Source organism: Panthera leo, chromosome E2, assembly GCF_018350215.1.
Source record: "Panthera leo isolate Ple1 chromosome E2, P.leo_Ple1_pat1.1, whole genome shotgun sequence".
In the NCBI taxonomy this organism is placed as follows: Eukaryota; Metazoa; Chordata; class Mammalia; order Carnivora; family Felidae; genus Panthera; species Panthera leo.
The window spans coordinates 15,124,026-15,150,367 of NC_056693.1; the positions used below are offsets into that span (position 1 = coordinate 15,124,026).

Consider the following 26,342-nt stretch of genomic DNA (forward strand, 5'->3'; position numbering starts at 1 on the left):
GGTCTCTGGTTGTCAGAACTGGGATTTTATTAAATTGGAAATCCTATTAACAATGAGGTCAGACGGGGTCATCAGGGAGAGGTTTCGAGGCTGGGGTGGGAGGTAGCCGGTTTTGGCTGCGGCCACTGTGGACCACGATGTCGTCGTATTCATCCTGGGGACAAAGGGGGCAGGCACAGGGGCTCAGGCGGCTGTCACCCCGCCTGCTGTCCAGCTGCTTCCACCCACCCCGACAGCTGGGTCTTGTCTCGAAGCCCCAGCTCGCCCAGTCATCCTTCAACTTCCCTGCTCTTAGTTTTCCACACACCACGTTCAAGGTCACCTGTGTTCTCCCACCACCACTGCCTGGGCTCCGGCCCCACTGCTCTGCCAGTACTTAGGGCCATAGCCACTGGGGTCTCCCTCCTCCGCCCCCTCCCTCTGCCTCTACCCAGATTCCTCGCCGCCCCCCCCAACATCGTCCCTGCCCAGAGTGGGGTCTCTGCCACCTGGGTTCTCCAACGCAACCTCCTCACCGGAGGTCTCTCCCCACTGCCGCCAGGGTTGGAATCAGTGCTTCCCGGAGCCTGAGTTCTCCGACTCCTGCCCTGTGAGATCACTCCCTACGCTGTCAGCCACCATTGCCAACCAGTACCATTACCAGTCACCACGATCGAGGTCTTTTCTCTAACTCTGCCCGAGTTCCACCTCTGCCCTTGCCTTCGGTTCCCCACCACCACTACCCGCGTGCTCCCCACCACCCCTGCCCAGGTCTCCCCGCACAGCCGCCCGAGTTCTCGAATCACAGCAGCCCGAGGTCAGTCTCAACGTGCTGCCTAATGTCTCTTCTCCCCCTTCCCGCCTGCCCGTTTACCCTGACCCCCCGGCCGGGCCGCCCGGTCTTGCCCCCCCACTCACGCCCTCGTCCCCGCTGTCACTGTCGCTACTGCTGCTGCAGGGGCCGGGTCTGTCGTCCTCGTCCTCGGGCTCAGCGGCTCCATGTGCACGGAGAAGGCGGGCGAGGATGGGGTTGGGCCGGAGCGTGGCACTACCCAGTGGGGTGCGGCCACCGTACATGCGGGCGGCAGGGTCGGCCCCTGCCCTCAGGAGAAGCTCCAGCACGTCGGCTGCTTGGGCCTCCACTGCCAAGTGCAGGGGGCTCCGGCCGCACGTGGGCTCCTGCGAGGCGCAACAGAGGGGTCAGGGAGGCCCTGCCCCACTCTGGGGGCCAAGCCTCCCTGCCACATCCTCTCCCCAGGGCAGCTCACCGGTTTGTTGAGGTCAGCTCCAGCCTCCCGGAGCAGCCGGACCATCTCTGCATCTTTGTGGATGACGGCCACGTGAAGCGGGGTATGGCCTGTGGACAGGGCGACAGGTGTCGGACGATGGGGGTGAGGGGCCTGGGCCTCAAATGCCAAGGTCCCAGGGGACGGCTTTGTGGCCTGAGGAGACTGAGTTTGGGGTACAGCTCCTGATTTCCTGGGTATGTCAAAGAGGCTTCTGCAACCCAAATGCCTACGTCTCGGTGGTCTGGAACTTACTGGGGGTGCCAATGCCCGGCTTGTGGCATGTCTGGGGCTTATGGATGAAGAGCCTGGGGGCTTTGGACAGGAGGCCTGGATCTTGGGACCAGGAGACCGAGTCTCTGGTCTTTACTTCACAAAGGGCCTGGACCCCAAATTCCTGGGTCCCGAGTAGTTGAAGGGCCTGCAACCTTAGAAGGTGAAGTGGGTCCTAGACACGGGGTCCTGGGTGATCTCAGTCCCTTTGTGGAAGGGGCTTAGGTCCAGGCAGTCGGGCTTAGAGGTGGGGGAGCCGAGACTCAGATGCCTTTTTTCTCATGAGGCCTGGCTGAGGGCTGTCCTTGAACCCAGTGTCAACCTCTGGGAACCTGGGCCTTGAGTTCCCTCGTCCCGAGCGGGCTGGAACCTGTGGCTGGTGAGAGGGTGGGAGCTGTGCCTTCAGGCTGGGCAAGCTGGACCCAAGAACTGGATCTTAGTGGCTCCAGGCCTGTGGGTGACAGGTCTGGGCCCCACGTGGTCCGGGTGCCGAGTTCCACATGACCAAGTCTCAGTAATCTGGGGCTCGACTGGGGACCGTTCCCAATGCCTGGGCACCTGAAGCCTCGGTATTATTCCCCAAGGGGCTGGGTCTTGAGTCAGGAGAACCGAGCCCAGAGCCAGGAATTCTCGCTCCGCCTGGGAGCCCGAGCCCTGCCCGGTGCCTGAGAACCCCTCACCCTCATAGTTTTCAGCCTCCAGCTGCAGCTTCCAATCCTCCTCGCTCTCGTCATCTTCCTTCTCCGAGTCGGGGTCGGGGTACGAGGCGACAGGCAGGCGGTCGGCGTCAGAGGTGCGGTCGGGGCCCTGAGCGAGGTAGGTGTTGGGGGCTCCCCTGGCGCACCGGGGACGGGGCTGGAGTAGCACACGGGCGCAGGCGTGTGCCCTCATGCGACAGGCCAGGTGCAGTGCCGTGTGGCCCCCGCGCTCCGCCACACGCAACCCGGCACCCGCCGCGTACAACTTCTCCACTGTGGAGGCCTCCCCCAGGATGGCTGCCAGGTGAAGGGCTGTCTGCGGGAGCAGAGGGCAGGGATCAGGGGGTGCACGGAGAACCCAGTCCCAAGCCCTAAACTGTCCCCGGGGGGCTCACCTGGCCCAGGTCATTCTGTAAGTCCAGATACTCGGTGCCAGCCGCGAAGCCTAGGAGGAAATCCAGGAAGGGCTCATGCTGATGAATCACCGCCAAGTGCAATGCCCTGAAGACAAAAACAGGGAGCAGAGCATAGAAGTCTGGAACCAACTGTCAGGAATCTAGGAGGGTCAGGTCAGTTAAGTCAGCATATTTGTTTAATCAGTGCTTTGGTTTTTAAAAATGTGTTAAGTTTATTTATTTACTTTGAGAGAGAGAGAGAGAGAGAAAAAGTGAGAGTGGGGGAAGGGCAGAGAGAGGGAGAGAGAGAGAATCCCAAGCAAGCTTCCGCACTGTGGGCGTGGAGCCCGGTGCGGGGCTCGAACCCACGAACCGCGAGTTCATGACCTGAGCTGAAGTCGGATGCTCAACCGACTGAGCCACCCAGGCGCCCCTAATAGGTGTGTATTAAGTAGGACTTCTACTGCCTCCCAAGACGAAATAACAGGGACCAGATTTCCCTCCTGTCTGAATCAATCAAAAAAATCTGACAAACTATGGTATAGGAAGCAACAGTTTTCCAGATACTAGTCCTCATGCAATGAATGACCATGATTCCTAAAGAGGAAACAAAATGAGGTGAGCCCTTCAACTGATTGCCAAGTTTACCGTCTTGAGAGTAGACACCGCACAGAGAGGGGCCTGGCAGGTTGCATACGAGGCAAGAAGGAGTGGAGGCTGGGGAAGGCAGGCAGCTAGAGTCAGAGGACAGAGAACCCAAGAGGAGAGGGCTGAACAGGGAGAGACCCTGGGGGGTCTACAGAGGGGCCTCTCGAGTATTTGGGAGAGTGCAGATTAACGCAGGGGTGCGAAGAAACCATCCAAAAAGATTAGGGAAACATGCCCATTGCTCACAGGAGACCAGGAATAATGCCTGTTCCCACCAATCAGACTAGGAAAAACCCAAGGACCTTGGGTAGAATACTCTGGAAGGTTCTTACCTCAGTTGTGGGGAATAATAAGCCCTAGATGAGGGCTGCTCAGGACCCACCCAACAAATCATAAAAGCAAAACCCCAAAGGATCAATCTGCTTACAAGTAGTTGGTTGTTGTTGTTTTTTTTTTTTAAATGTTTATCTACTTTTGAGAGAGAGAGACAGACAGACAGAAGGCAAGTAAGGAAGGGGGGCAGAGAGAGAGAGGGAGACACAGAATCCCAAGCAGGCTCCAGGCTCTAAGCTATCAGTACAGAGCCCGATGTGGGGCTCAAACTCACTAACCGTGAGATCGTGACCTGAGCAGAAGTCAGACACTCAACCAACTAAGCCACCCAGATAGCCCGAATTGCTTACAAGTAGTTTAACTGCATCCCAAAACAACACTCAACAATATTTATAGGAATCCACAACTTGCTGGCCTAACAAGGTAAAATTCACAATATTTGGCATCTAATCAAAGATTACCAGGTAGGCAAATAAGCAGGAAAACATGATCCATAATGAGAACGATCAATCAGTTGAAATTGACCCAGAAATGACCCAGATGTTGGAATTAACGAACAAAAACATTAAAAGAGTTCATTATAAGTGAATCTCAAACATTCAAAAAGTTAAGTAGAGACATGGATGATTAAAAAAAAAAAAAAAAAAAAGACTCAAACCAAACTCCTAGTGATAAAAACTATAGCATCTGAAATGAAAAATACACTGGATGGGATTAGTAGCAGATTAAACACCGCAGGAAAAAAAGATTAGCAAACTTGAAGACTTCACAATAAGAGCTATTCTTAATGAAACACAAGAGAACATTTTTTTTTAACGTTTATTTATTTTTGAAAGAGAGAGAAAGAGACAGACTGTGAGCAGGTAGGGGTGGAGAGAGACGGAGACACAGAATCCAAAGCCGGCTCCAGGCTCTGAGCTGTTAGCACCGAGCTGGTTGCGGGACTTGAACTCAGAAACTGCGAGATCGTGACCTGAGCCGAAGTCAGACACTTAATTTAATTTTCCAAATCCACAGATCCAAGAAGCTCAATGACTCCCAAGAACAAGAAATACTGAAAAAAACAAAAAACAAAAAACAAAAAACAACAAAACTATGCAAAGGCCCAACATAAAAGTCCTGTTCAAAACCAATGATGAAAACAAAAATTTCACACGAGCCAGAGACAAAACTACTTTAAGTACAGAAAAATAAAAATAAGGCAAGGGAACACAATGGAGCACCATTTTCAAGTATTCAGACAGTCAACCCAGAATTCTTTAACCCAGCGAAAACGTCTTTCAAACACGAAGACAAAATAATGACGCCGAGAAAACTCATCAGCAGCAGACCCATATCGCCAAAGCAACATTAAAGGAAATCTGCGAGCAAAAGGAAAATGACATCAGACCACAATACGAACTTACAGAAAAGAATAACGAAAACTGAAAATAGTAACTATGTGGGTCAATATGGAAGATTTTTTTTCTCTTGTTACTGTAAGGCTCTTCAGAAGGTAATTTGGAAAAATAGTTGAGTGTTTAAACAAAAATACTAACAAAGTATGGGGGAGTTTAGGACACACGTGTAAATAGAATGTATGGCAACAATAACGTGGAGGCCAGGAGGGGACAAATGGAAATATATTCTCTTCTGAAGTTCTTTCATCTTTTACCGTATGTGATATGACATATAAGCCAAAAAAAGCAGAAGTCAGCAAACTTTTTCTATAAAGGCCAGTTAAAGATTTTAGGCTTTGTGGATCCTACCGTGTCTCTTTTAACCTACTCAGCTCTGCCCTTGTGATACAAAAGCAGCCACTGGCAGTATATAAATGACCCCGCATGGCTGTATTCCAACATAACTTTCTTTGTGCAGTCTGAAATGTGAATTTCACGTAACTTTCACTTGCGGCAAACTATTATTCTTCTCTTCTGATTTTTTTCAACCATTGAAAATGTAAAAACCATTCTTAGCTCACAGCCTTACGAAAGCAGATGGCTGGCCAGATTTTGCCTGGAGGCCACAGTTGGCCAACCATTTAAATAACAGAACAAAGAGAAAGTTAGTAAAGCCAGAGGGCCTGGCTGGCTCAGTCAATAAAGCATGGTTGTGAGGTCTAGGTTGTCAGTTTGAGCCGCACGTTGGGAGTAGAGATTACTTAAAAATTTTAGTCGGTTAAGCATCCGACTTCAGCTCGGGTCATGATCTCATGGCTCTTGGGTTCGAGCCCCGCGTCGGGCACTGTGCTGACAGCTCGGAGCCTGGAGCCTGCTTTGGATTCTGTATCTCCCTCTCTCTCTGCTCCTCCCCTGCTGGCACTCTCTCTGTCTCTGTCTCTCTCTCAAAAATAAATAAACATTAAAAAGTTTTTTTAAAAAAATAGAGAACACTGCACCCAACAACAGAATATCCATTCTTTTCAAGTGCACATATAATGTTCTCCACCATAAAACAATTCTCAATAAGTTTAAGAGGATTCAAGTCACATAAAGTATGTTCTCAGTCTACAATGGAATTAAATTGAAAAGCAATTAAAAAAAAAAAAAAAGGGCACCTGGCTGGCTCAGTCAGAAGATCATGTGACTCCTGATCCTGGGGTCATGAGTTCAAGCCCCACATGGGGTGTAGAGATTACTTAAATAAATAAAACTTTTTTAAAAATCAATTTAGGGGCGCCTGGGTGGCGCAGTCGGTTAAGCGTCCGACTTCAGCCAGGTCACGATCTCGCGGTCCGTGAGTTCGAGCCCCGCGTCAGGCTCTGGGCTGATGGCTCGGAGCCTGGAGCCTGTTTCCGATTCTGTGTCTCCCTCTCTCTCTGCCCCTCCCCCGTTCATGCTCTGTCTCTCTCTGTCCCAAAAATAAATAAAAAACGTTGAAAAAAAAAAAAAAAATCAATTTAAAAAGGGACATTTGGAAGACCTTCCAAATACCTTGAAACTATATAACATACTTCTAAATAATCCACTGGCCAAAGAAGAAATCAAAAGAGAAATTAGAAAGTATATTGAATTAAATGAAAATGAAAACACAGTATATCAGAATTTGTGAGACTGCTAAAGCAGTACTATGGGAAATTTATAGCATGAAACACCTATATTAGAAAAGAAAGGTCTCAAATGGATAAGCTCAGCTGCCACCTTAAGAAACAAAAAAAAAAAAGAAAAAGAACAAATTAAACCCAAAGTAAGCAAAAGAAGGGCAAGAATGAAAGTCAGAACAGAGATCAATGAAATAGAAAGCAAAAATCCAATAAAGAAAATTAATGAAACCTAAGCTGGTTCTCCAAAAAGATCACTATTTCCTGAGTGCGTATTATGGGTCAAGCACTGTTCGGTCACTGAGGACAGAAGAGTGAACACAATGAACAAAAAACCCAGTACAATCCGTCACAGGGGCCTTTACAACCATTGTCCCTTCTACATGGAGTCCTCCCCCCCCCCCCCAAATAATTCACTGGTCTCATTTTCCTGCTTTATTTTTTCCCAAATACCTTACTACCTTCAGACGTACCATTTCCCTGCCTTTCTTTTATATTGTTTTTCATTTTTCTGTCTTTCTTCCTTTCCTCTCTCTTTCGCTCATTCTCACTTTGTGTCTTTCTTTCCTTCTCTGACCCTTTCTTTCCTTCTTTCTCCTTTTTTCCCTCCCCGCTTCCTTCCTGTCTTCCTGTCAGTCCATCTGTCCTATCGATATACCCACCCTTGGAACGCAAACTCCACAAGGGTTTAAGCTTTTGTCTGTTTTCTTCACTGCCTTATCACAGCACCTAAAACAGGCCCTGGAACCTGGTAGTGTTCAATAAATATTTCACACGTGAACCCTGCTATAATGGAGCTTACGTTTTCTCTTTGAATGTAAGATTTTAAGATCAGTGCTCAGAAGGTAGAATCTTGGAGTCAAGGCCAAGTATTAATTTTGGAAATCTAAGTCCCAGGCTCATAAAGCAGGAGCTAAGGATCAAAGATCATATTTGGAGGTAGGAGGTCAGGAGGGGGGGGCTGTCTGAACTACAGCTCTAACAAAGGTCTCAGGAATAAGGTCAGGAAGATCAATAGAGTTTTGAGATCAATGGATAGGGATGTGGAGCTCTCTATGAACCAGAGTTCAAGAAAGGAAGATCAGAAATTAAGGCGCTAAGATCAAAGTTGGACAGTAAATTGCTTTTACTGAGGTGAGGGCTTGGCGGTTAGGGATCAGAAAGTCAAGCATCACAAGTTAGACTTAGGAGTGAAAGGTTAGGAAGACGGGTTCAGAGACTAATAAGGAATCAGACGTCGGATCCTTGGGCCCGGTTTGGCAGCCTAAGGTTCACTCACGTGTCCCCATCCTCAGTGACGTAGCCGAAGACGAGGGGCGCCCACGACAGACCCGGGCCCAGCTCGGCGCCCAGCCCCGGTCCTCCGGGGGCTGCTGCGTCCGGACCCAGAGAGCCCAGTCCACTGTCGCACCATTCGTCGGCCTCCGCAACTTTCCCCAAGCACGCGACCCCCGCCATAGCCCCCGACGCCTCAGGGGTCCCAGCGGCCGCCCGCCTATAACTAAGCTCTGCCTGAAGTCCTGGCGCTTCCGCCCTGCGGGGAATTCCCCAACACTCCCCCTGACTTATCCAATCAGAGTGAGGTAAAGAGTACGCGCCCCGCCCCCTTACCACACCATGACCAATCAGAGTATTCAGATGGACCGCGACTCTCTACCCATTCCCACATTTTCCGGGCGCCCTTTACCAACATGGCTGCCGGCGCGGAGCCCTCTGGGACTCGTAGTCCTCCTGTCCGCAAGTCTTTCTAACCTAAGAGCCGCTCCCCGGACGTTGTGTGAAAGCCTGTATGCATCCGCGATGGTTGCTGGGAGTTGTAGTTCTCTGCCAGGTCTCTGCCCCTCCTGTTTCCGGTGCCGTCACGGGACAGAGCAGTCGGTGACAGCACCGAGGGCCCCCACCCCGCGCCCATGGCCGAGCCGGACCGTGAGTCGGGGGCCCCGGTGGGAGGGTCGGGCCGCGCCGGGGCCTGGCTGAGGGCTGCAGGCCCCGGGGCCCGAGAATGGGCATGGTGGGGCTGGAGGTTGGGACTGCATGGCGGAGAGTGGGATTGGGGGTACGGGAGGTCGTTGCCAAGTGATCCATCCTGCTAGATTGTTGGGTTTCTGGGTCGCGAGATTTTGAGGGTCCGTTTGCCACGTCCCCCAAGTTACTAACGATCGCCTGTTTCTCGCACCTTGGTTGCTGGGGACCCTCGTTGCTAAGGATTTAGATTGCCGCAGACCCGGTTGCTGAGGGTACCTGGTTGTTAGGGGGAACTGTAGGATGCTAGGGGACCCCTGGCGTCCCTTCCTATCTCTTCCCTCTAGTTCCTGCGTCCCCCCTAAACATACCATCCCCACTGCACCTCCCTTTCTAAATTCGTCTCTAGTCAGAGTATCTCTTCTTATCTCTTGTCTTCCTTTTTAAACTTCCCTCTGTTTGTAAACCTAACCCTCCCTGGATTCGCGCGCGCTCACACACACACACACACACACACACACACACACTCACTCACTCACTATTTCCTTCCTCACTTCTCCTAAGTCCTCATCCTGCCCTGTATGCCTTACTTTCTCCTCCCTCTCCTAAACCTTCCTGCCCCAGGCTCTTTGTCCCTCACTAACCACCTCTCCTGCCAGTACTGTCCACTGTAATATCTGCTTCCCCCTCCATCCCTTCCCTCCCTCTGCCCCATTTTTGCCACCACTTCCCACCCCATTATAATTAGGTTGGTGGGTCTTCTTGCCCCCTGCCCTTCTGCTTTGAAGCCCTTCATTCCCCCTTAACTGTGCCCCACACTGTAACCACGTCTGCTCCCCCTCCTCCCCCAGCCTCTGACCCTCTGGAGACCCAGGCAGGGAAGGTGCAGGAGGCTCAGGTGAGATTTGGGGAAGGGTGGAGGGAAGGAGAGAGATGCACTTGTTCCCGCACCCCACACTGGGGGGGGGGGGGAGGTGGCAGAGGGGAGACAGTCACCCCAGGGCCCTCAGCTCACTGCCCCAGTCCCTTGCCCCAACTCCCGGTTCAGCCTCCTGGGGAATGGTGGATTCTGGGAATTGTCAGAGAGGGGTGTGCCCCCTTAACTCCAGGCCTGCCCTCCCAAACTTTTCTCTTTCCTTGCCCCCTACCCCTGTCCTTTCTGAACTTCATTTATGCTGGGCATGGAAGAGACAGATACCCAGTTTGATCACAGAACTCACAGATCTCATGGACAAGTGACTAGAAAATGACCCTACAGGGTGATTCTGAAAGTAGCTCAAGGAAGAGTAAACTTCGTGGGGCCACAGGGATTCCAGCCAGTCCCTTCCCAGGAGGAATCCACAGGCTGGGCTAGGAGTCAGACTGAGATACAGACACATCACAGTGAGCGAAGAGTGACTTAGAATTTTCTTAGGCAGAGTGAGAAATGGCACTCCACGCAGAGGATACAGCTTGTGCAAAGACTGGGGGACACGAAGTGTATAATGTGGTCAGCAGTCAGGTGGCTGGGAGTGGTTAGCTTGTTATATTCGAGGTTAGCATTTATTGAGTCCTTATTCCAGCCAGGTACTCTGCTCAGGGCTCTGTGTACATCATCTCATGTCGTCTTCCCAGAATCCCTGGGGGGAGCAAGGCCTATTGTGGCCATTTTACAGATGAGGAGTCCGAGGCAGAGCTGTTAAGCGACTTGTCCTCTGTCCCCCAGCTAGAAGAGCAGGGACTGCTTTGCAACCTACAGCATCCGGCACGTTGCCTTCCGGACACCTCAGGGAGAGGTAGACAGGACACCTCACAGAGGCTTGAAGGCCCCACCAGCACCTCCGGCTCCCGCTTAGGCCAAGTGGCTCCCACACGCGGGGCAGGGCCCTCGAGTCCTTCCACAGAGCCTCACTGTCCGCTGCTGAAAGAATGCCAGGCCACCCACAGACGCGAGATCACTGTTCAGATGTAGGGCAGCGCCGAAGCTGGAATGCTTAAAGCCCCTGACAGATGTGGGGCAGGGCCACGCTGAGGGGGTAAAAGCCTCCTGCCAGGCCAGGGCTTCTCCCTCGCCTGGCTCCTAGGGCTCAACCACTGTCACAGCAAAAGTTTTAATGTTCAACAGGGATCCTCAGTCCCAGAAAGAGAGATCCGAGGATGTAAATTGCAGCATTGTCTGTGACAGGCCAAAAACTGGAAACAGCCCAAATGCCTGTCAGCAGACGGGTTAAATGAAGTATAGTGCGTCCTTACAATGCAACACTATGTAGCTTTTTTAAAAGAGGAGCTGGATCTATAATATATTGTTCTGCGGAAACCGCGAGGTGCAGCATCGTACTATGGTAGGACCCATTTCTGGAAAAATAGTGAGTTTTATAGGCAGAGAAAAAAATCTAGAGCGATTGCCATTCTGCTGTTAATAGTGGTTATATTGACCCGGGGTGGGTGAGGGAACTCGAGGCAAGCGCCTCAAGTCGTACATTGTCTAATGGCCAGAGTTTTTGCAAAGCTTATGTAATCTTAGAAAGCGATAATAATAAAAAAAAAAATGTAAATACGTTTGGAAGGGCAGTTCCTATTCAAAAAGGCTTGGAACCAGAGCAGAGAATGATGGGGGAGGGGCTGGTCGGAGGGGTTTTAAGCAGGAGAATGGGTTGGTCAGAACTGTGGTTTTTGCGAGGTCCATTGCAGGACCCAGCCCTGCGCACAGCAGGTATCCGTTCGTTCAGTGGTGGATGGTTCTGGAGCAACTGCCAGGGAGGGGCCAGACCCTGTTGTTGGTTGGTGCTGGGCATCCGGCGGCGAACACGAAAAGTCCCTGCCATCTTGGAGCTGACATCATGTCAGACTCCATACGCGGGGGTGATTGGACGGTTAGACTGGAGAAGCCAGCAAGAGGGGCCCTTGGAGCCGAGGGGGTGGTGGCCTGACACAGCCAGGCCATCACCCCGAGGGCCGTCGAGTAGATCGGAGGTGAAGGCTGAGGCTGGGAGCTCAGGGAGGAGGCCAGGACAGGGACCCCGGAGGGGGAACAGGCTGCACCCAGGTGGAGCCCTGGGCAGGGGGACGCATCATGGCAGGAGGGCAGGAGAAGGAAACAAAGACTCGGGGACAGAAGCCACACTGAGCTAGGACCTAGGAGGAAGAGCAGGTTCAGGAGAGATGCTAAGGCCAGTTTGGAACACGGTGGGAAAGAGAGGGCAGGGGTCACTTCGGGGGAGGCATCCAGGAGGCTGCGGGAACCCCGTATCCGGGGACAAAGAGGTAGCATCATCAATGCCCGGGCCAAGGCCATGAGGCAGCTAGCCCAGGAAAGGTGGAGAGAGGAAGTAGGGAAGGCCCAGGACAGAGTCTCAGACTCGCCATCTGGGGGCCTGATCGAGGGGAGGAGTATACAACGAGATGGATGTGTCGGAAAGCGGTGTCCGGGGCTTCGAGCAGGAGAGCCCAGGGCCCCAGGGTGAGGACCGAGGCGTCTCCACTGGCATCATTCGCAGGAGAGACCGGAGTGAGGGGGGCTGCAGGGGCGCCGGAACCCCGCCGGCTGCTGCTTGGAGCACCTGTCGTAGGTTAACCACTTCATCTCAGGTGGCCCTCCGAGGCAGTGCCCTCCGAGCTCCATTCCCGAGATACAGAGCGTCAGGCTCAGAACAGCCGAGAACGCACAGGCCGCTGCGCGCTCCTCGGGAGTAGCAGGACCAGGTTTCCAGCCCAGGCAGCCCACCCCAGAGCCCGCACGCCGGCCCCCCCCCCCCCCCCCCCCCCCGCACCTCACTTCCTCGGGCCCACTCCCAGCCGGAGGCCTTTCCCCCAGACCCGGGTGCCACCCTCCCCTCTCCTCCCTCCCTCACCCCACTTCTGGGGCCTGCTCACCCCACCCCCACCCCTTCCAGGACTCAGATTCAGACACTGAGGGAGGAGCGGCTGGCGGAGAGGCCGAGAGTGAGTATCTTCCCCGGGAACGGGGTCCCGGGGGAGCCGCCTCGGGCAGGGATCCCATTTCTGCCCCTGGCCGCCACCGAAGGTGACGTTCAAAGTATGTCATAATGGGTGCGGAGCCAGCGCCCGAGGTCCCTGGTTGCGGGAGGGTGGGTGGGGGATCCCGGGGCGGGGCCCCTGCGCACCCGGACCGAACGCCCACCCTGCTGTTCTCTCTCTGCTTTTTGGCCAGTGGACTTCCTGCGGCATTTCTTCTCCCAGACGCTGGGCCTGGGCACCCAGAAGGAGCGGCTGCTGGACGAGCTGACCCTGGAAGGGGTGACCCGCTACATGCAGAGCGAGCGCTGTAAGACCCGGGCCTGCTTTGCCCCTGACTTGCTTTTGCCCCGGCCACTTGAGCCGTTCGCCATTCACACCTTTTGTTGGCAAGTAACACGAGGAGCCCAACGCACACGGCTTATTACACCGGGAAGAGGGTGCCGCCCCTCTCACTAAAACCCAGCACTGAGCACTGCTGGATTCAGAGGCTTCCATGATGTCAGAAACCTTAATAACCCCGTCCGGGGTTCATGTTGAGGTAGAGGTGGCACCTGGCAGTCCCGAAGGCCAGGACTAGCCCCTCCCACCGAAGAGGGCATCTTTCTTCCAGTGGTTCGAGCAAAATGGTTCAGGCCAAAGAGCAGAGAGTGGCTCCTGTTGGGGCCACGTTGGGTCAGACTCGTATCCCAAAACCCATCTCCGTGTCTCTGATTGGCCAGACCCGGGTCACACATCCATTGCTGATCGGCCGGGCCTGTTTGATAGAATGAAGGTGATGCCAACAGGAATACCTCGTAGGGTCCTTAGGGTGCCATAAATCCACAGAGATGGAAATGCCTGGAAGAGGGCCCGGAACAGAGCAAGATCCGCGGACCCTATGACAAGTATTACGGGAAGCGTGTTTCAGGGCTGGTACGTGGGTGCCTCTCTACCAGGTCACCGTGTCAGTGTCATTTATATTTCTCGCAAGTTGAGGTCACCAGAGTCTGGGAAACCGGGCCCTCGGCAGTCCTCAACTAGAACAATCGACCCTTTGAGGGTCCTGAACAGCCTTTTGTTGGGGACGTCTTCTCCCGTTTCCCTGTCCTCGGGCTGCTGCCTGCTCCCTGCTCAGGCATCCAGGCTTCGTGCCCTGAGCCTCCCTCTCCCGGGGCAGGCCGGCCAGCCGTCTGCAGGGCTCCTCCTGGCCAGGGTGCGCCCCGTAGAGAACACAGGCAATGGCCACAAAGCTTTTGTTCCTTCCGTCCTCCTGCACCTGGGTTTTAGGACAGTTGTCTCTAAGGCCGCCTACGAGGGGCAACAGTGAAGGACAGCAGTTAACCGAGCCCTCACCATATGCCAGCAACCGAGCTAAGCGCTTGATAGGCGCCCTGTCATTTGATCTTCACATTGTACCTGTGAGGTCATCACAAGGGTGATCTGGACAGAGCAGGAAGCAGAGGCCCAGAGAGGCCGTGACTGGCTGCAGGGTCACACAGCTGGCAAGAGGCAGTCAGGACTCGACCCCAGGCCCCCTGAATCCAGACCACGTGCTCCCTCCCGTGTGGCCCCAGCTGGCCCCAGCTGTGCCTGGCCCGAGGGCATCCCGGAGCGGAGGGCCTCGTCACCCTTGCCGTCCTCTTTTGCACAGGACACGCCGGAGGTAGCCGGTTCAGGGGCCTCACACTTGTGTCTGTCCATCAGCGATGGGCAGGTGCCAGGGTACCGCGTGGCAGGGCTGTCCGCCGGCCAGCAGCTGACGAGGCGATAGGACTATTTCTGCACAGCACCGAGGATTTTTTGCAATGATTCAACTCCTACCGTGTCTTCCCGTTTTCTTTTCTTTTGTTTTTATAATTTTTTTGAGTTTATTTATTTATCTTGAGAGGGGGAGGAGCAGAGAGAGAATGAGAGAGAGAGAGAGAGAGAGAGAGAGAGAGAGAGAGAGAGAGAATCCCAAGCAGGCTCCACGCTGTCAGCACCGAGCCCAATGCGGGGCTTGATCTCACGAACAGTGGAGATCGTGACCTGAACCGAGATCAAGAGTCGGGCGCTCAACTGACTGAGCCGCCCAGGCCCCCCTTCCTATCTTCTTTTCTGAAAGCTGGGGAAAATGGCGGAACAAAGTGCCTACATGTGTACAAATCCTGGGTCTCACGAAGTACAATTGACTCAAAAGAATAACAGCAGACACGTATATAGTGTTTGCTCAGTGCCGGGCACTGATCTAAGCTTTACATGAACGAATTCGTTCTCTCGACGGCCCCGTGAAGGCAGTACTGTAAGGATGCCCAATTTACAGAGCAGGAAGCTGAAGCCCAGAGGGGAGATCTGAACTGAGACACCTCCCTCCTCACCGGTAAGCAGGAAAGAATGTGTATGATATGCTAGAAATAGATGGTCATCCAAGACTGTGTCCAAATGGTGAGGCGTGGGGGCGCCGGGGTGGCTCAGTTCGTTAAGTGTCCCAACTTCGGCTCAGGTCGTGAACTCACGGTTCGCAGGTTGGAGCCCCCATCGGGCTCTGTGCAGACAGCTCAGAGCCTGGAGCCTGCTTCGGATTCTGTGTCTCCCTCGCTCTCTGCCCCTCCCCCGCTTGTGTTTTCTCTTTCTCAAAAACAAACAAACAGTTAAGGGGGAAGAAAAGGTGAGGTGTGGCCAGAGGTTTTTTTTACAATAAGCTGTAGCTCTTCGCCAGGACACCTGTGCCCCCCAGCCTTCTCACTAAGATCTCGTGCGCTTTCTCTAGAACTAGTCAGAAGGAGAAACTTCCCTCCGAGTGGCCTTTTCTCGAATCTAAGTTGGCATAATGTCAACCCGTAGACTCCTTGTCCCCATGCCGGCTCTTCCTTCAGTTGACTGTGTGACCCTTGCTCTCCCCTGGTTTCCTCATCTGTATAATGGGCGCGTTAACTCCCCCTGCCTCGAGGTGATTGGGAAGGCCACCCACGCATCTGAAACGTTGGCCCCAGGGCCTGGCACTGAGTAAACAGTCTTGGGGGCTAGGACGTTGTCAGTTGGGGAGCTGAGCACACTGTCACATGATGCATAAACTCCTTTCCTCCAGGTCGCAGGGTCATCTGTTTGGTGGGAGCTGGGATCTCCACGTGTAAGTGCCTCCCTTCCCCCAGTAGCCATCCCCACGTTGGGGGCCCCCCCTTTCAGAGGCTGGGGGGGAGCCACGTCTGGGCCCTTGACAGAGGAGGATGTGGTATAGATGGGGCCGAGGTCCCTGACCCATCGCTCCCCGCCCCTCCTCCCCCAGCCGCGGGCATCCCTGACTTCCGCTCCCCATCCACGGGCCTCTACGCCAACCTGGAGAAATACCGTCTTCCCTACCCGGAGGCCATCTTTGAGATTGGCTACTTCAAGGTGTGTGTTGCCCGGGGAGGAACGTCTGTAATGGTGGGGGTAAGGGATCCCCTGACCGCAGGGCTCAGCTCACCGTCAGGATTCCGGTTCTCTCTCCCACAGAAACATCCAGAGCCCTTCTTTGCTCTTGCCAAGGAACTCTACCCTGGACAGTTCAAGGTGAGCTCTCTTTTCCCTGGTGGACAGGAAAGCGTGGGGGAACAGCAAGGCATGGGAAGGCTTCCCCTGGGGCCTCTCAGACAAATGTCGCATGGGCTCTAGGCTGCCTGGGTCCAACTCCTGGTCGCTCACTTCCTGCCCTTGTGACCTTGAGCCTCAGTTTTCTCATCTGTAAAACGAAGCTGATGAGAGCCCATGAAACCTCTTGGAAGACTTACCTGAATTAACAGTACACGTAAGACCCCAGACGGGAGCCAGGCCGATTGTGTACGGATCCCAACTCTGCACCTGTGCGATCTTACAAGCTGTGCCTCAGTTTCCTCGTCTGTGAAATGGGGCTGGTGCCGGTCCGTGCCCCCCCCCCCCGCCCACCCCCCCCCCAGACCAACGTGTGATGGTTCCATGAGGTAAAACAGCCAGAGCGCCTAGAACAGTTCCTGGCCCATGCCGAACGTGCTGTGTCATTATCACGATGTTCCCATTGCTCCCCCGCAGCCGACCGTCTGTCACTACTTCATCCGCCTGCTGAAGGAGAAAGGGCTGCTTCTGCGCTGCTACACGCAGGTAGGCGGCCGTGGGCGTCCCTGGGAGGAGGGCTGGCCGGGTGGTCCTGGAGCCTCAGTGCCCCGCCCCCTGGCCCGCAGTGCGTCCCTTAGCCCCTCTCAGCCTCGGTTTCCCCTTCTGTGAAGCAGAGGCCAGGACAGCTTCACCCTTCGGGTCCGTGGTGGCGCGACAGCGAGCTCCTCTGGGAGCCATCCCGTGCGTAGTGAGACAGGACCTCACGTCTGGGGGCTGCCACGGGCACTGTAGATCTCGTGTTTGGTTAGGGGTTTCCGCACCCGGCCGCGGAGTGACTCGGTCTAACCGGATCTGTGCATTATGACCGTTTTCCACCTGCTGGACACGGAGCCGTTAGGAAGGGGCACCTTTAAATAATGTGCCCTAAGGCGTTGTACGTGCCACGGGCCATGGCTCACGCGTGTCAGGTGCTTAGCCGAGGCCTCGCCCTGGGGTTCTCTGGCAAGGACGGCTCACCTTGTTGGCTTCTGGACTAGTCAGCAAGATGTTTTGGGGGTCTCGCACCCCTAACGGTAAAAACTGCGCCTCTACCTTCGTTTTATGAATACGTGTTTTACGAGTACCTGTGAATACGCATTGAAGTTACTCGATGTGGGGCGCCTGGGTGGCTCAGGCGGGTAAGCATCCGACTTTGGCTTAGGTCATGATCTCCCGGCTCGTGGGGTTGAGCCCTGCGTCCAGCCCTGCGTCCAGCCCTGCGTCGGGCTCGGGCCTGAGGCCTGCTTTAGATTCTGTGTCTCCCTCTCTCTCCGTCCCTCCCCGGTCTGCTTTCCCTCCGTCTCTCTCTTTCAAAAATAAAGACATTAAAACAATTATTTTTGGGGCGCCTGGGTGGCGCAGTCGGTTAAGCGTCCGACTTCAGCTCAGATCACGATCTCACGGTCTGTGAGTTCGAGCCCCGCGTCCGGCTCTGGGCTGATGGCTCAGAGCCTGGAGCCTGCTTCCGATTCTGTGTCTCCCTCTCTCTCTGCCCCTCCCCCATTCATGCTCTGTCTCTCTCTGTCTCAAAAATAAATAAACGTTAAAAAAAAAATTAAACAAAAAAAACAATTATTTTTAATACATTACGTAATGTAGCAGTGATATCACGCTCTACGTGAGACCTCAGAACCCAAAATTATAAAAGAGAGAGAGAATACGTGAGCGTGAACGGGAGTCCTAATATTCTCCCCGCACCTGGCTGCGTGGAGCCTGCAGCCCGCGAGGCTGCCACCAGGGGGAGGATGAATTTTTAAGTCCAGATTTCTCAGATGGGGTCAGGCGCTCCTGCCTAGCTGCCCAGGGCTGGTGGTGGCAGCCGGGGAAGGGACAGCTGCCTCCTTCCAGGGGGACACCACCACCACCACCACCCCCCCACCCCCGGCTCAGCAAAAACCCGACCTCTCTTCCCAGAGTCAGTTTTATCCACGGGACGTGGCTCACACATGATACAAAACGCTCACTCGAAGCCCAGTGCCTTCCAGGCACGATTTCCTGAAATCTGCAGCACGGCCCTCGTAGTCCTCTTCCGCCACGAGTGTTTACAGAGCGCAGGCCCCGTGCCAGGCCCTGCTGGCAGCGACATCCCCGCCCCCCCAGAGCTGCTTATCTCATGTGGGGAGAGAGACACTGGGCAAGATGGATAAGGAGGACATCTTGTCAACAAGGTGTCAGGGAAGGCCCCACTGAGAAGGGGCCATTTAGACAAAGACCTGGAGGGGAGAGTGTGTTCCAGCCGAAGGGAACAGCCAGGGCAAAGGTCCTGAGGTGAGACCGTATTCGGCGTGTTCGAGACGCTGGATCTGAATGAGCAGAGAGGACGGCAGTAGAGAATGGAGGAGGCGAGCTCAGTGAGGTGACAGGGACAGACCGCGGGGGATCTTGGGGCCGCAGGAAGGGCTTTGTCCTTTACGCCGCTGAGTAGGACGGTGCCGCAGGACAGGGGACGTGACCTGAGCCAGGAGTCCCTCCGGCCGCATATAGGGGACAGACCAGGGAGGAAGCTGCTGCGACGGTCCAAGCAGGAGAATATGGAGGCCGGCCCAGGGTGGGGGCCAAGGAGGGGAGAAGTGTGCGGGTTACCAATCTGTTTTGAAGGTGGAGCCGGCAGGCCGCCCTGAGCGCTCACTGCCCGGCTGTGCCTGAGGCAGAACCCCGTGAGCCCTCCCTGGGAAGCAAGCGGACTGCAGGCTGTGTGTGCGTGGAAACCGGCATAAATCCGTGCCGGGGTCCGGGGGAAGGCGCAGGCGGTTCTCCCCTACTCGCGGTATTTCGTGCACGGATTTGACTGCACCTGCCGCTCCAGAAGGGCCTATTACAGAAAACAGATAAACGTGGAGAACCATGTTCCCCTCTCATGTGTCACGAAACCGTTCTTTGCCTTTCACACTTGTCACCCTCTCCGTCAACCTCGGCCGCTTTTTGAGTCACTGACCCAGTTTTCTGGAACACATTGTCTTCACTTCTTTCTGAATTGCGATGACACAGCGTTTTTGGAGCTCCGCATGACGCTATTTTTATCTCAAGATACAAGGATCCGTTCAAACATGAGAACGCTCGCCCTGTTGGCTCAAGCCACTGTGAGCGCCACAGCAAGGCAGCTTCTGGTCCTTTAAATATATACGTGGCACCTACACTCCACACAGGGCTTGTACTTGGCTTTCTTTAGCTTCTTGTGTGGAAGCCCTTCCATAGCCACTTCTTTCTTTTCTTTTCTTTTCTTTTCTTTTCTTTTCTTTCTTTCTTTCTTTCTTTCTTTCGTTCTCTTCCTTTCTTTTTCTTCCTTCCTTCCTTTTTCTCCCTTCCTTTCTTTTTCTCTGTTTGTTTGTTTCTTTCTTTCTTTCAATTTTATTTTTAAGTAATCTCTACACCCAGCGTGAGAACTCGAACTCACAACCCCGAGATCAAGACTTGCACGCTCCACCAGCTGAGCCAGCCAGGCGCCCCAGCTTTTTCAAAGCTGCCATTGCCTTCGTGTCCATCAGGGGGGACACGGTGTTTTGAAACAAAAAGTGAGCCAAGGTCTAAAAAGCAAGAGATTCCAGATGAAAATCCAGACTTCAGAGGCGCCTGCGTGGCTCAGTCGGTTAAGCGTCCGACTTCGGCTCGGGTCACGATCTCACGGTTCGTGGGTTCGAGCCCCGTGTCGGGCTCTACGCTGGCAGTGTGGAGCCTGCTTGGGATTCTCTCTCTCCCTCTCTCTGCCCCTCCCCTGCTCCCTCTCTCTCTCTCTAAAAAAAAAAAAAAAAAAAATCCATACGTAGGCAAACAAATAGACACATTCATATATAGTTTTCCCATAGCCTTTGTTCTTCTGTGCCTTTTAACATCTTGGAGAGATCATTTGAATATCGGAACATACAGGTCAGCCTCATTGTTTTCTTGTTTGTGGTTTCTCTATCAAAAGTGGCCTGAGAGAATAACAGAGGCATTTAAGTAGTTCTTTTACAGGCCCTTTATTTCTTTGCACGCACACTGCTGGCTCACGAGCGAGCGAGGCAGTAGACTGAGTCAAGTAACAAAGGCAAAACTAATGCAGGGGAGGGGACAGGCTGCAGAGAGTCTGGGAACAGTGGCTCTTGTCTGTGCATTTGGGGAACAGGCTGATCGCTGGCAGGGAGCAGAGAGAGCGGCTGGGGCCGTCTGCCCTTGAAAGAGAATCCTCTTGGCTGCTCGCGGAGTCTCAGCTGCGGGCCGCACGTGACCGGCCGTCTCTGTGTGGCGTCTGCGGGTGTGCTGTGTCACCACCTGCCTCTACAGCATTCCTCGCGGGCAAACAAAAGCTGCTCCCAAGGGGCTGCGTGCTCGAAGCAAAATGAGAGCACATATGTCTCTGTGGAAGAGAAGAATAGCCTTGCTTGATCTGACACGGAGAATACCTGTGTCTTAAAAGAACGCAAGTTAATATGACATCTCCGAAACAGCCCCCGGCGAGAAAGCCGACTGCTAAGTAGGAAGACAGTGATGGCAAAGAACCAAATAAACCCTCCTGATTCCTTTATCTATGTTGCTGCTTGGCCAGGCCTGCCACATACAGCTGTGCAGGTTGCGCACTGCACCAGGATGCCACATCTGAGGGGGCTCTATTTACAACGGAGGCATTGTAGGTTTGTACCTTAGTTTCGACAAATTTCTGGCAGGTGGCACTAACGCTGTGCGGCCCTGACGAAACAAATTTCCGGAAAGACGTTAGGAGAGGTGTCTGAGTGTGCAGAAGAACCCCATGCGGGCTGACGGTGGCCGTGGGCCTGGGCTCACAGACAGAGGAGTTTGGGCCCCACCTTGAGTCATCTGCGACTTCGACACTTTCAGTGGCACTACCAGGGCGGCCGGAGGAGTTTACGGGCACACCCCGCCCCTTGCGGGCTCCTCCTGGCAACGCCCCGCTCCGCCTGCTGCCCCGGAGGGATGTGTCTCCTTGCTGAGCCTCTTCCCGCTGCCTCCTCTCCCTGCAGAACATAGACACCCTGGAGCGGGTGGCGGGGCTGGAGCCCGAGGACCTGGTGGAGGCCCACGGCACCTTCTACACGTCACACTGCACCAGCGCCCTCTGCCGACAGGAGTACACGCTAAGTTGGATGAAAGGTGAGGCGCCCCGGGCTCTCCTCGAGGGCAGGCCCCCTGCCGAGCAGCCACCGACGGGGCCTCCACGCCCCCCGGCCCCCCCCCCCCCCCCGGGCACCCGTTCTGTCCTGCTCTGTGGCTCTTAGCAGGCAGTGGCCGCCCCCCAAGAGGGGAGGGGGCAGCGGGGTTTCATCGCTCCCAGCGCCAGCTCACAAGCAGGCTATAACGGAAGCAAGCTCCGGACCGAATTCAGCCACCCGCACAGATGCGCGTTGGCACAGGGGCCACCAGTTGGTCTGTTCTCTGCGGTCATGACACCCTCGCCCTTTGCCCTTTGAGGGGCTCTGATCTGACCGTACACGAGGGGCTCCTGGAGGCAAACGCAGCTGCGTTCTGCAAAGAGCAGAACCGTCTGGTAGAACTTTCTGAGAGTGAGAGGAGGGAAATATTCCCCATCTGCGCTCTCCAGTATGGCAGCCAGGGTGACCAGGGAACTGAATTTTTCACCTTTCTTGTCGTTTTTATGAGCTGAGACGTTAAAAGCCAGGGCCGCGACCACCACGTTGGACAGCCCTGTGCTAGAGGCACGGGATCCGATAGCCCGTGAGTCGGATTCGGGCAAGCAGATTCCAAGGAGTGTGAGGCTCGGTCAGGGATGAAGGCGGAGGGCTGGCCCTAGAGGCGCAGGCTACGGGGCTTGCTAAAGTCCGAGTCCCTGTTCGTGGAAGGGCAGCGTGTCAAAAAAAAAAAAAAAAGGGAGGGGGGCGGCAAAAAATTCGGCCGGTCCACATTTCTCGAATGCCAGTGAGAGCCTTTGCCTGACATCCATTGTGCGGCTGAGAAGTCACGCATTTCACCCAGGGAAAGCCATTTGTGACACTCTTTATGCTGGTTTCACAAAGCCCCTGGTGTCCGTGTGAGACGGGACAGCTGCAGCATTTGTAGCGGGGCCTCCGGAGTGTGGCCTTTCTGCTAAAACGCCAGCTGACCACCCCCGGGGCAACGATTCTTGAATAGCTCTGGCGCACGTTGGGGGGGGGCGGGGGGGGGCGATGCACGCGACCCCGTCCCGGGTCGCTGGCGGCAGTGGCCCACGCGCCGCCCGCACAATCTCCTGCTGTCAATGCCGACATCCCTCAGAAAATGACAGGCAGTAAAACAGTGCTCTGTCAATACGTGTCGAAGGAAGGAACCAAGAGTGGGACAAATCAGCTAGGGCTCTGTGGATTGCCTGTGACAGCGTGTCCCAGCGCGTCCCAGCGTCCTTAATCAATAAGCAGTAAGGAGCGTGGTTGTCATAAGGCTGGTGTGTGTGTGTGTGTGTGTGTGTGGAGGTGGCTGTCACAGAGCCAGGGGACAGGAAGCAGCTGGGCCTAAGGAAGTGTCCCCACCCCAGGGTCATCTGCATATTCCTGCCTCTCTGGCACCAGGCCTGGGATGCACTAGGCCTCTCACCCAGGAGAAAATAGGGCTCCCCTCCCAGACCCACCCGGAGAGCTTTTTCGCCCAGGTGGGGGTGGGCGGGATCCTTTGCCCCTTCTGAGGACAGGTTTCTGCTCGTTCATCTGTTCTTGTGTTTATTCTTAATTCAATAGCTGTAGCCTGGTGCCGGGAGACACCCCGGGAATCCTGGGGTTGGGGGAGGTGGGGGCGGCTCTCTAAGAGGGGAGCAGGGCAGACACCCCGGAGGCCCCCCAGGGCCTGGGACGTGTGTGCTGACCACGAAGGAGGCGGGCAGGCTGCAGCCCCACACCCCGGGGCCCGGAGTGGCTCACGTCGTCCTCTCCCTTCCCCTTCCCCACGCCCAGAGAAGATCTTCTCCGAGGTGACTCCCAAGTGTGAGAAATGTCACAGCGTGGTGAAGCCTGGTGAGACCGGCCCCCCCCCGCCCCCACCACGAGCCCCGTCCACCCCACCCCTGGCCACCCTCTGTCCCTGACCAGTGCCCTGAATCTGCCCCCACGGAGAAGGGGTTCCATAGCTCCTGCCCCCGCTGCCCTTGGGTCTGCCTCCTGCTCCTGCCTGTTCTCTCTCTCTCTCTCTCTCTCTCTCTCTCCATGTGACTGTCTCTGCCTCCCATTTCACCTTCTCTTTCTGTGTCTGTGTCTGTGTGTCCATCCAACTCTGCCTCAGACATCGTGTTCTTCGGTGAGAACCTCCCGGCAAGGTTCTTCTCCTGCATGCAGTCAGTAAGTGCCCCATCCCCCGCCCGCCCCACGCTCCCCGCTCCCCCGAAACAGGGGCAGCCGGGCGTTCCCCGGGGGCAGGTGGCTTCCCCAACTAGCTGCGGGTGGGAAGCAGGGGGAGGCGGCGCAGCCTCAGTCGGTTGAGCCTCAGGAACCCTCACTGCCCCCCCCCCCCCCCCGCCCCGCTTCGTAGGACTTCCTGAAGGTGGACCTTCTCCTCATCATGGGCACCTCGCTGCAGGTGCAGCCCTTTGCATCCCTCATCGGCAAGTAGGTTGGGAGTGGGGACCGCGGGGGGGGCCTCTGGGGAGGAGGGGGGGAGCCGGGACAGGTCCTTACCACTCGGCTCGCCACCCCCCAGGGCACCCCTGTCTACCCCACGCCTGCTCATCAACAAGGAGAAGACCGGGCAGGTGAGTTGGCTCTTATTGGAGCCCCCCCTCTCTCCCCTCCCCCTCCCCACCCGGGTCCCACTTTCCCTTTCGCTGCCTTCCTGGAGACCTGGGACCCCTCAGCTCAGGCCAGGGTTTCCAGAACCCGGAGGATCAGAGGTCAGGCCACCTCGACTCGGAGATTCTACAGGCCCCTGGGTCGCTCGGGACTCTTCTGAACCAAGTGACAGACCCCAACTCAGAGCAACCCGAGCCAGAACAGGAGCTCTGTGCCTCCTGCAAGTGAAGAGTCAGGGCGAGTTGGTCGGGAGGCGCCCCCTCCCTCTTTTGGCTCTTTTCCTGAGGTGGCCTCCCTCCCTCATCCCTGGGGAGGGCTGCTTCCTCCAACAGGCCAAACATGCCATGTGCCAGATGCTGTCCTAAGCACTTTCCTTTTTGTATTTATTTTTATCTTTAAAAATTTTATCTTGGGGCGCCTGGGTGGCCCAGTCAGTTACGCGTCCGACTTCGGCTCAGGTCATGATCTCACGGTTTGTGAGTTCGAGCCCTGCGTTGGGCTCTGTGCTGACAGCTCGGAGCCCGGAGCCTGCTTTGGATTCTGTGTCTCCCTCTCTCTGCCCCTCCCCTACTCACACTCTGTCTTTCTCTGTCTCTCAAAAGTAAATAAATGTGAAAAAAAAATTTTTTTTAAATTTTTATCTTAAGCCGGCTCCACACCCAACATGGGGCTTGAACTCATGACCCTGAGATTAAGAGTCGTGTGCTCTAGGGGCGCCTGGGTGGCTCAGTCGGTTAAGCGTCCGACTTCAGCTCAGGTCATGATCTCACGGTTCCTGGGTTTGAGCCCCACGTCCGTCTCTATGCTGACAGCTCAGAGCCTGGAGCCTGTTTCAGATTCTGTGCCTCCCTCTCTCCCTGCCGCCCCCCTGCTTGTGCTCTATCTCTCCTTCAAAAATAAATAAACATCAAAAAATAAAAGACAGTGGCGTGCTCTACCGACTGAGCCAGCCAGACGCCCCCTAAGTACTTTCTAAGTATTAACCCGCCGACGGTCCAGGGCTAGGAGTGGTTTGGTAGTTGCCCCTACTCTACAGATAAGGAAACTGAGGTTCAGAGAGGCCAAGTCACTTGAACAAAGTCACAGAGCAGGGAACAAACTCAGGCCACCTGGCTCCAGGGTCTGTGCTCTGAGCTCCGCCCCCCCCCCCCCCCCGCCCCCACAGACTGATCCTTTCCTGGGGATGATGATGGGCCTGGGAGGAGGCATGGACTTCGACTCCAAGAAGGCCTACCGGTGAGTCCTGGGCCTGTGAGGGTCAGGGCCAAGGTGAGAGGGAGGGTGTGAAGATACACGGACTGGGAAGAGCGGGCAGGGGCCTGGGACAAGCCTGGGAGCTCTGACTGTCCCACTCACAGGGACGTGGCCTGGCTGGGTGACTGTGACCAGGGCTGCCTGGCCCTTGCTGACCTCCTTGGATGGAAGGTAAGGAGTTGGGCCACCTCGGCCCACCCTGAGCCCAGTCCCTAGTCCCCTGCCCCGCAGGTTCTCTGACCCCAGGATGCATGGTGACCTCTGACCTCGGTGAACTTTGCCCCCCACAGAAGGAGCTGGAGGACCTCGTCCGGAAGGAGCATGCCAGCATAGATGCCCAGCAGGCGGGGTCGGGGAGCCCTAACCCCAACCCTTCAACTTCGCCCAGGAAGTCCCCACCTCCTGACAAGGAGGAGGCCAGAACCTCGGAGGGAGAGAAACCCCAGTGACAGCCACGTCCCCCGGGGAAGGATGCCCGGCAAATCTGGGACAGCAGAGCCCCAGCCAGCCCTGGCCCCCTCTAACTTGCGGCTCTCATCTGGGGAGCTCAGAACCTCGTCCCAGTCTCTTAACCACTTCCTCTCAAAACTGGGTTCCCAGCCCCCTGACCCTGGCAGATCTCTAACACCTCCCAGGGGCCGAGGCCTGGGCAGCCCGGCTGTAACAGCCCACGGTCTCTAACCACCCGCAGGGCCGAGGGTCAACGTCCCCTCATCTCTAACTGCTCCCCGGGCCAGGGCCGCCTCTAAACTCCTAACTATTCCGCCCCGGGCCCCAGGGCTCCCAGGGCTCCCAGGGCTCCCCATGCCCTCCACTGCTCCTCGGGGCCTGTGGCCAAGTAGGGCCAGTCCAACCTACCCTGGGCGGGCCCCTCAAACATCACTCCCACTCAGTGGGGGGAGCTGAGCCTGAAGGCCTCCCTGGTCTGTGCCTCCGACGCCCGAAGCGGGTGCCGGTCCCCTTCCCTTGGGACCCACTTCCCATGCGGGGAGGGGCAGATAATGTTGCTTATTGGAGACAAATTAAAAACAAAAACAACTAACGATCAGCTCTCCAGCCTCCCAGTTCCTTTCTGCGGGCACACGGGGAAGCAGCCGGAGGGCGGGTGGCATGGAGACTAGAACACCTGCAGGCTCTTACGAGAAACAGCAGAGGGTGTTGACGGGACTCCGGGGCCTGTGACAGCCCGGTGGCTCTTCCCCGTGGGCCCCCAGACGGCCAGAGTCCCTTCCTCCAAAGCCTAGTCACCTAAGGTCTGAGCCCCCAAAAGA

General features: G+C 55.5%; 2 protein-coding genes and 1 long non-coding RNA gene across 10 annotated transcripts; 1 reads left to right on the plus strand and 2 right to left on the minus strand.

The window, feature by feature from the left end:
- Positions 1 to 4: 4 nt before the first annotated feature.
- NFKBIB (NFKB inhibitor beta) lies at positions 5 to 8,344 on the minus strand. 3 transcript variants are annotated; one of them, XM_042918009.1, is made up of 6 exons: positions 8,323 to 8,344; positions 2,632 to 2,737; positions 2,219 to 2,552; positions 1,248 to 1,336; positions 898 to 1,158; positions 5 to 154 (listed from the first exon to the last, which is right to left on the minus strand). In XM_042918009.1, coding segments are annotated over exons 1-6 (888 nt in total). In that variant the 5' UTR covers positions 8,325 to 8,344; the 3' UTR covers positions 5 to 58. The 3 variants fall into 3 exon arrangements, with proteins under 3 accessions (XP_042773943.1, XP_042773944.1, XP_042773942.1); XM_042918010.1 differs by lacking the exon at positions 8,323 to 8,344 and adding an exon at positions 7,911 to 8,185 and having other exon boundaries at positions 2,219 to 2,345; XM_042918008.1 differs by lacking the exon at positions 8,323 to 8,344 and adding an exon at positions 7,911 to 8,185.
- On the plus strand, positions 8,127 to 26,114 carry SIRT2 (sirtuin 2). 5 transcript variants are annotated; one of them, XM_042918004.1, is made up of 16 exons: positions 8,455 to 8,557; positions 9,445 to 9,491; positions 12,466 to 12,514; positions 12,744 to 12,857; positions 15,597 to 15,638; positions 15,795 to 15,901; positions 16,004 to 16,060; positions 16,556 to 16,624; positions 21,073 to 21,202; positions 22,990 to 23,049; positions 23,315 to 23,370; positions 23,561 to 23,637; positions 23,729 to 23,780; positions 24,983 to 25,053; positions 25,176 to 25,242; positions 25,362 to 26,114. In XM_042918004.1, the coding sequence occupies exons 1-16, from the start codon at positions 8,542 to 8,544 to the stop codon at positions 25,518 to 25,520; spliced, it is 1,173 nt and encodes a 390-aa protein (XP_042773938.1). In that variant the 5' UTR covers positions 8,455 to 8,541; the 3' UTR covers positions 25,521 to 26,114. The 5 variants fall into 5 exon arrangements, with proteins under 5 accessions (XP_042773941.1, XP_042773937.1, XP_042773938.1 ...); XM_042918006.1 differs by lacking the exon at positions 9,445 to 9,491 and adding an exon at positions 12,161 to 12,274 and having other exon boundaries at positions 8,500 to 8,557; XM_042918007.1 differs by lacking the exons at positions 8,455 to 8,557; positions 9,445 to 9,491 and adding an exon at positions 8,127 to 8,214.
- On the minus strand, positions 20,055 to 23,320 carry LOC122207810. 2 transcript variants are annotated; one of them, XR_006197018.1, is made up of 2 exons: positions 23,267 to 23,320; positions 20,055 to 20,450 (listed from the first exon to the last, which is right to left on the minus strand). It is a non-coding gene; the product is annotated as an uncharacterized LOC122207810 (long non-coding RNA). The 2 variants fall into 2 exon arrangements; XR_006197017.1 differs by lacking the exon at positions 23,267 to 23,320 and adding an exon at positions 20,733 to 21,062.
- Positions 26,115 to 26,342: the final 228 nt, after the last annotated feature.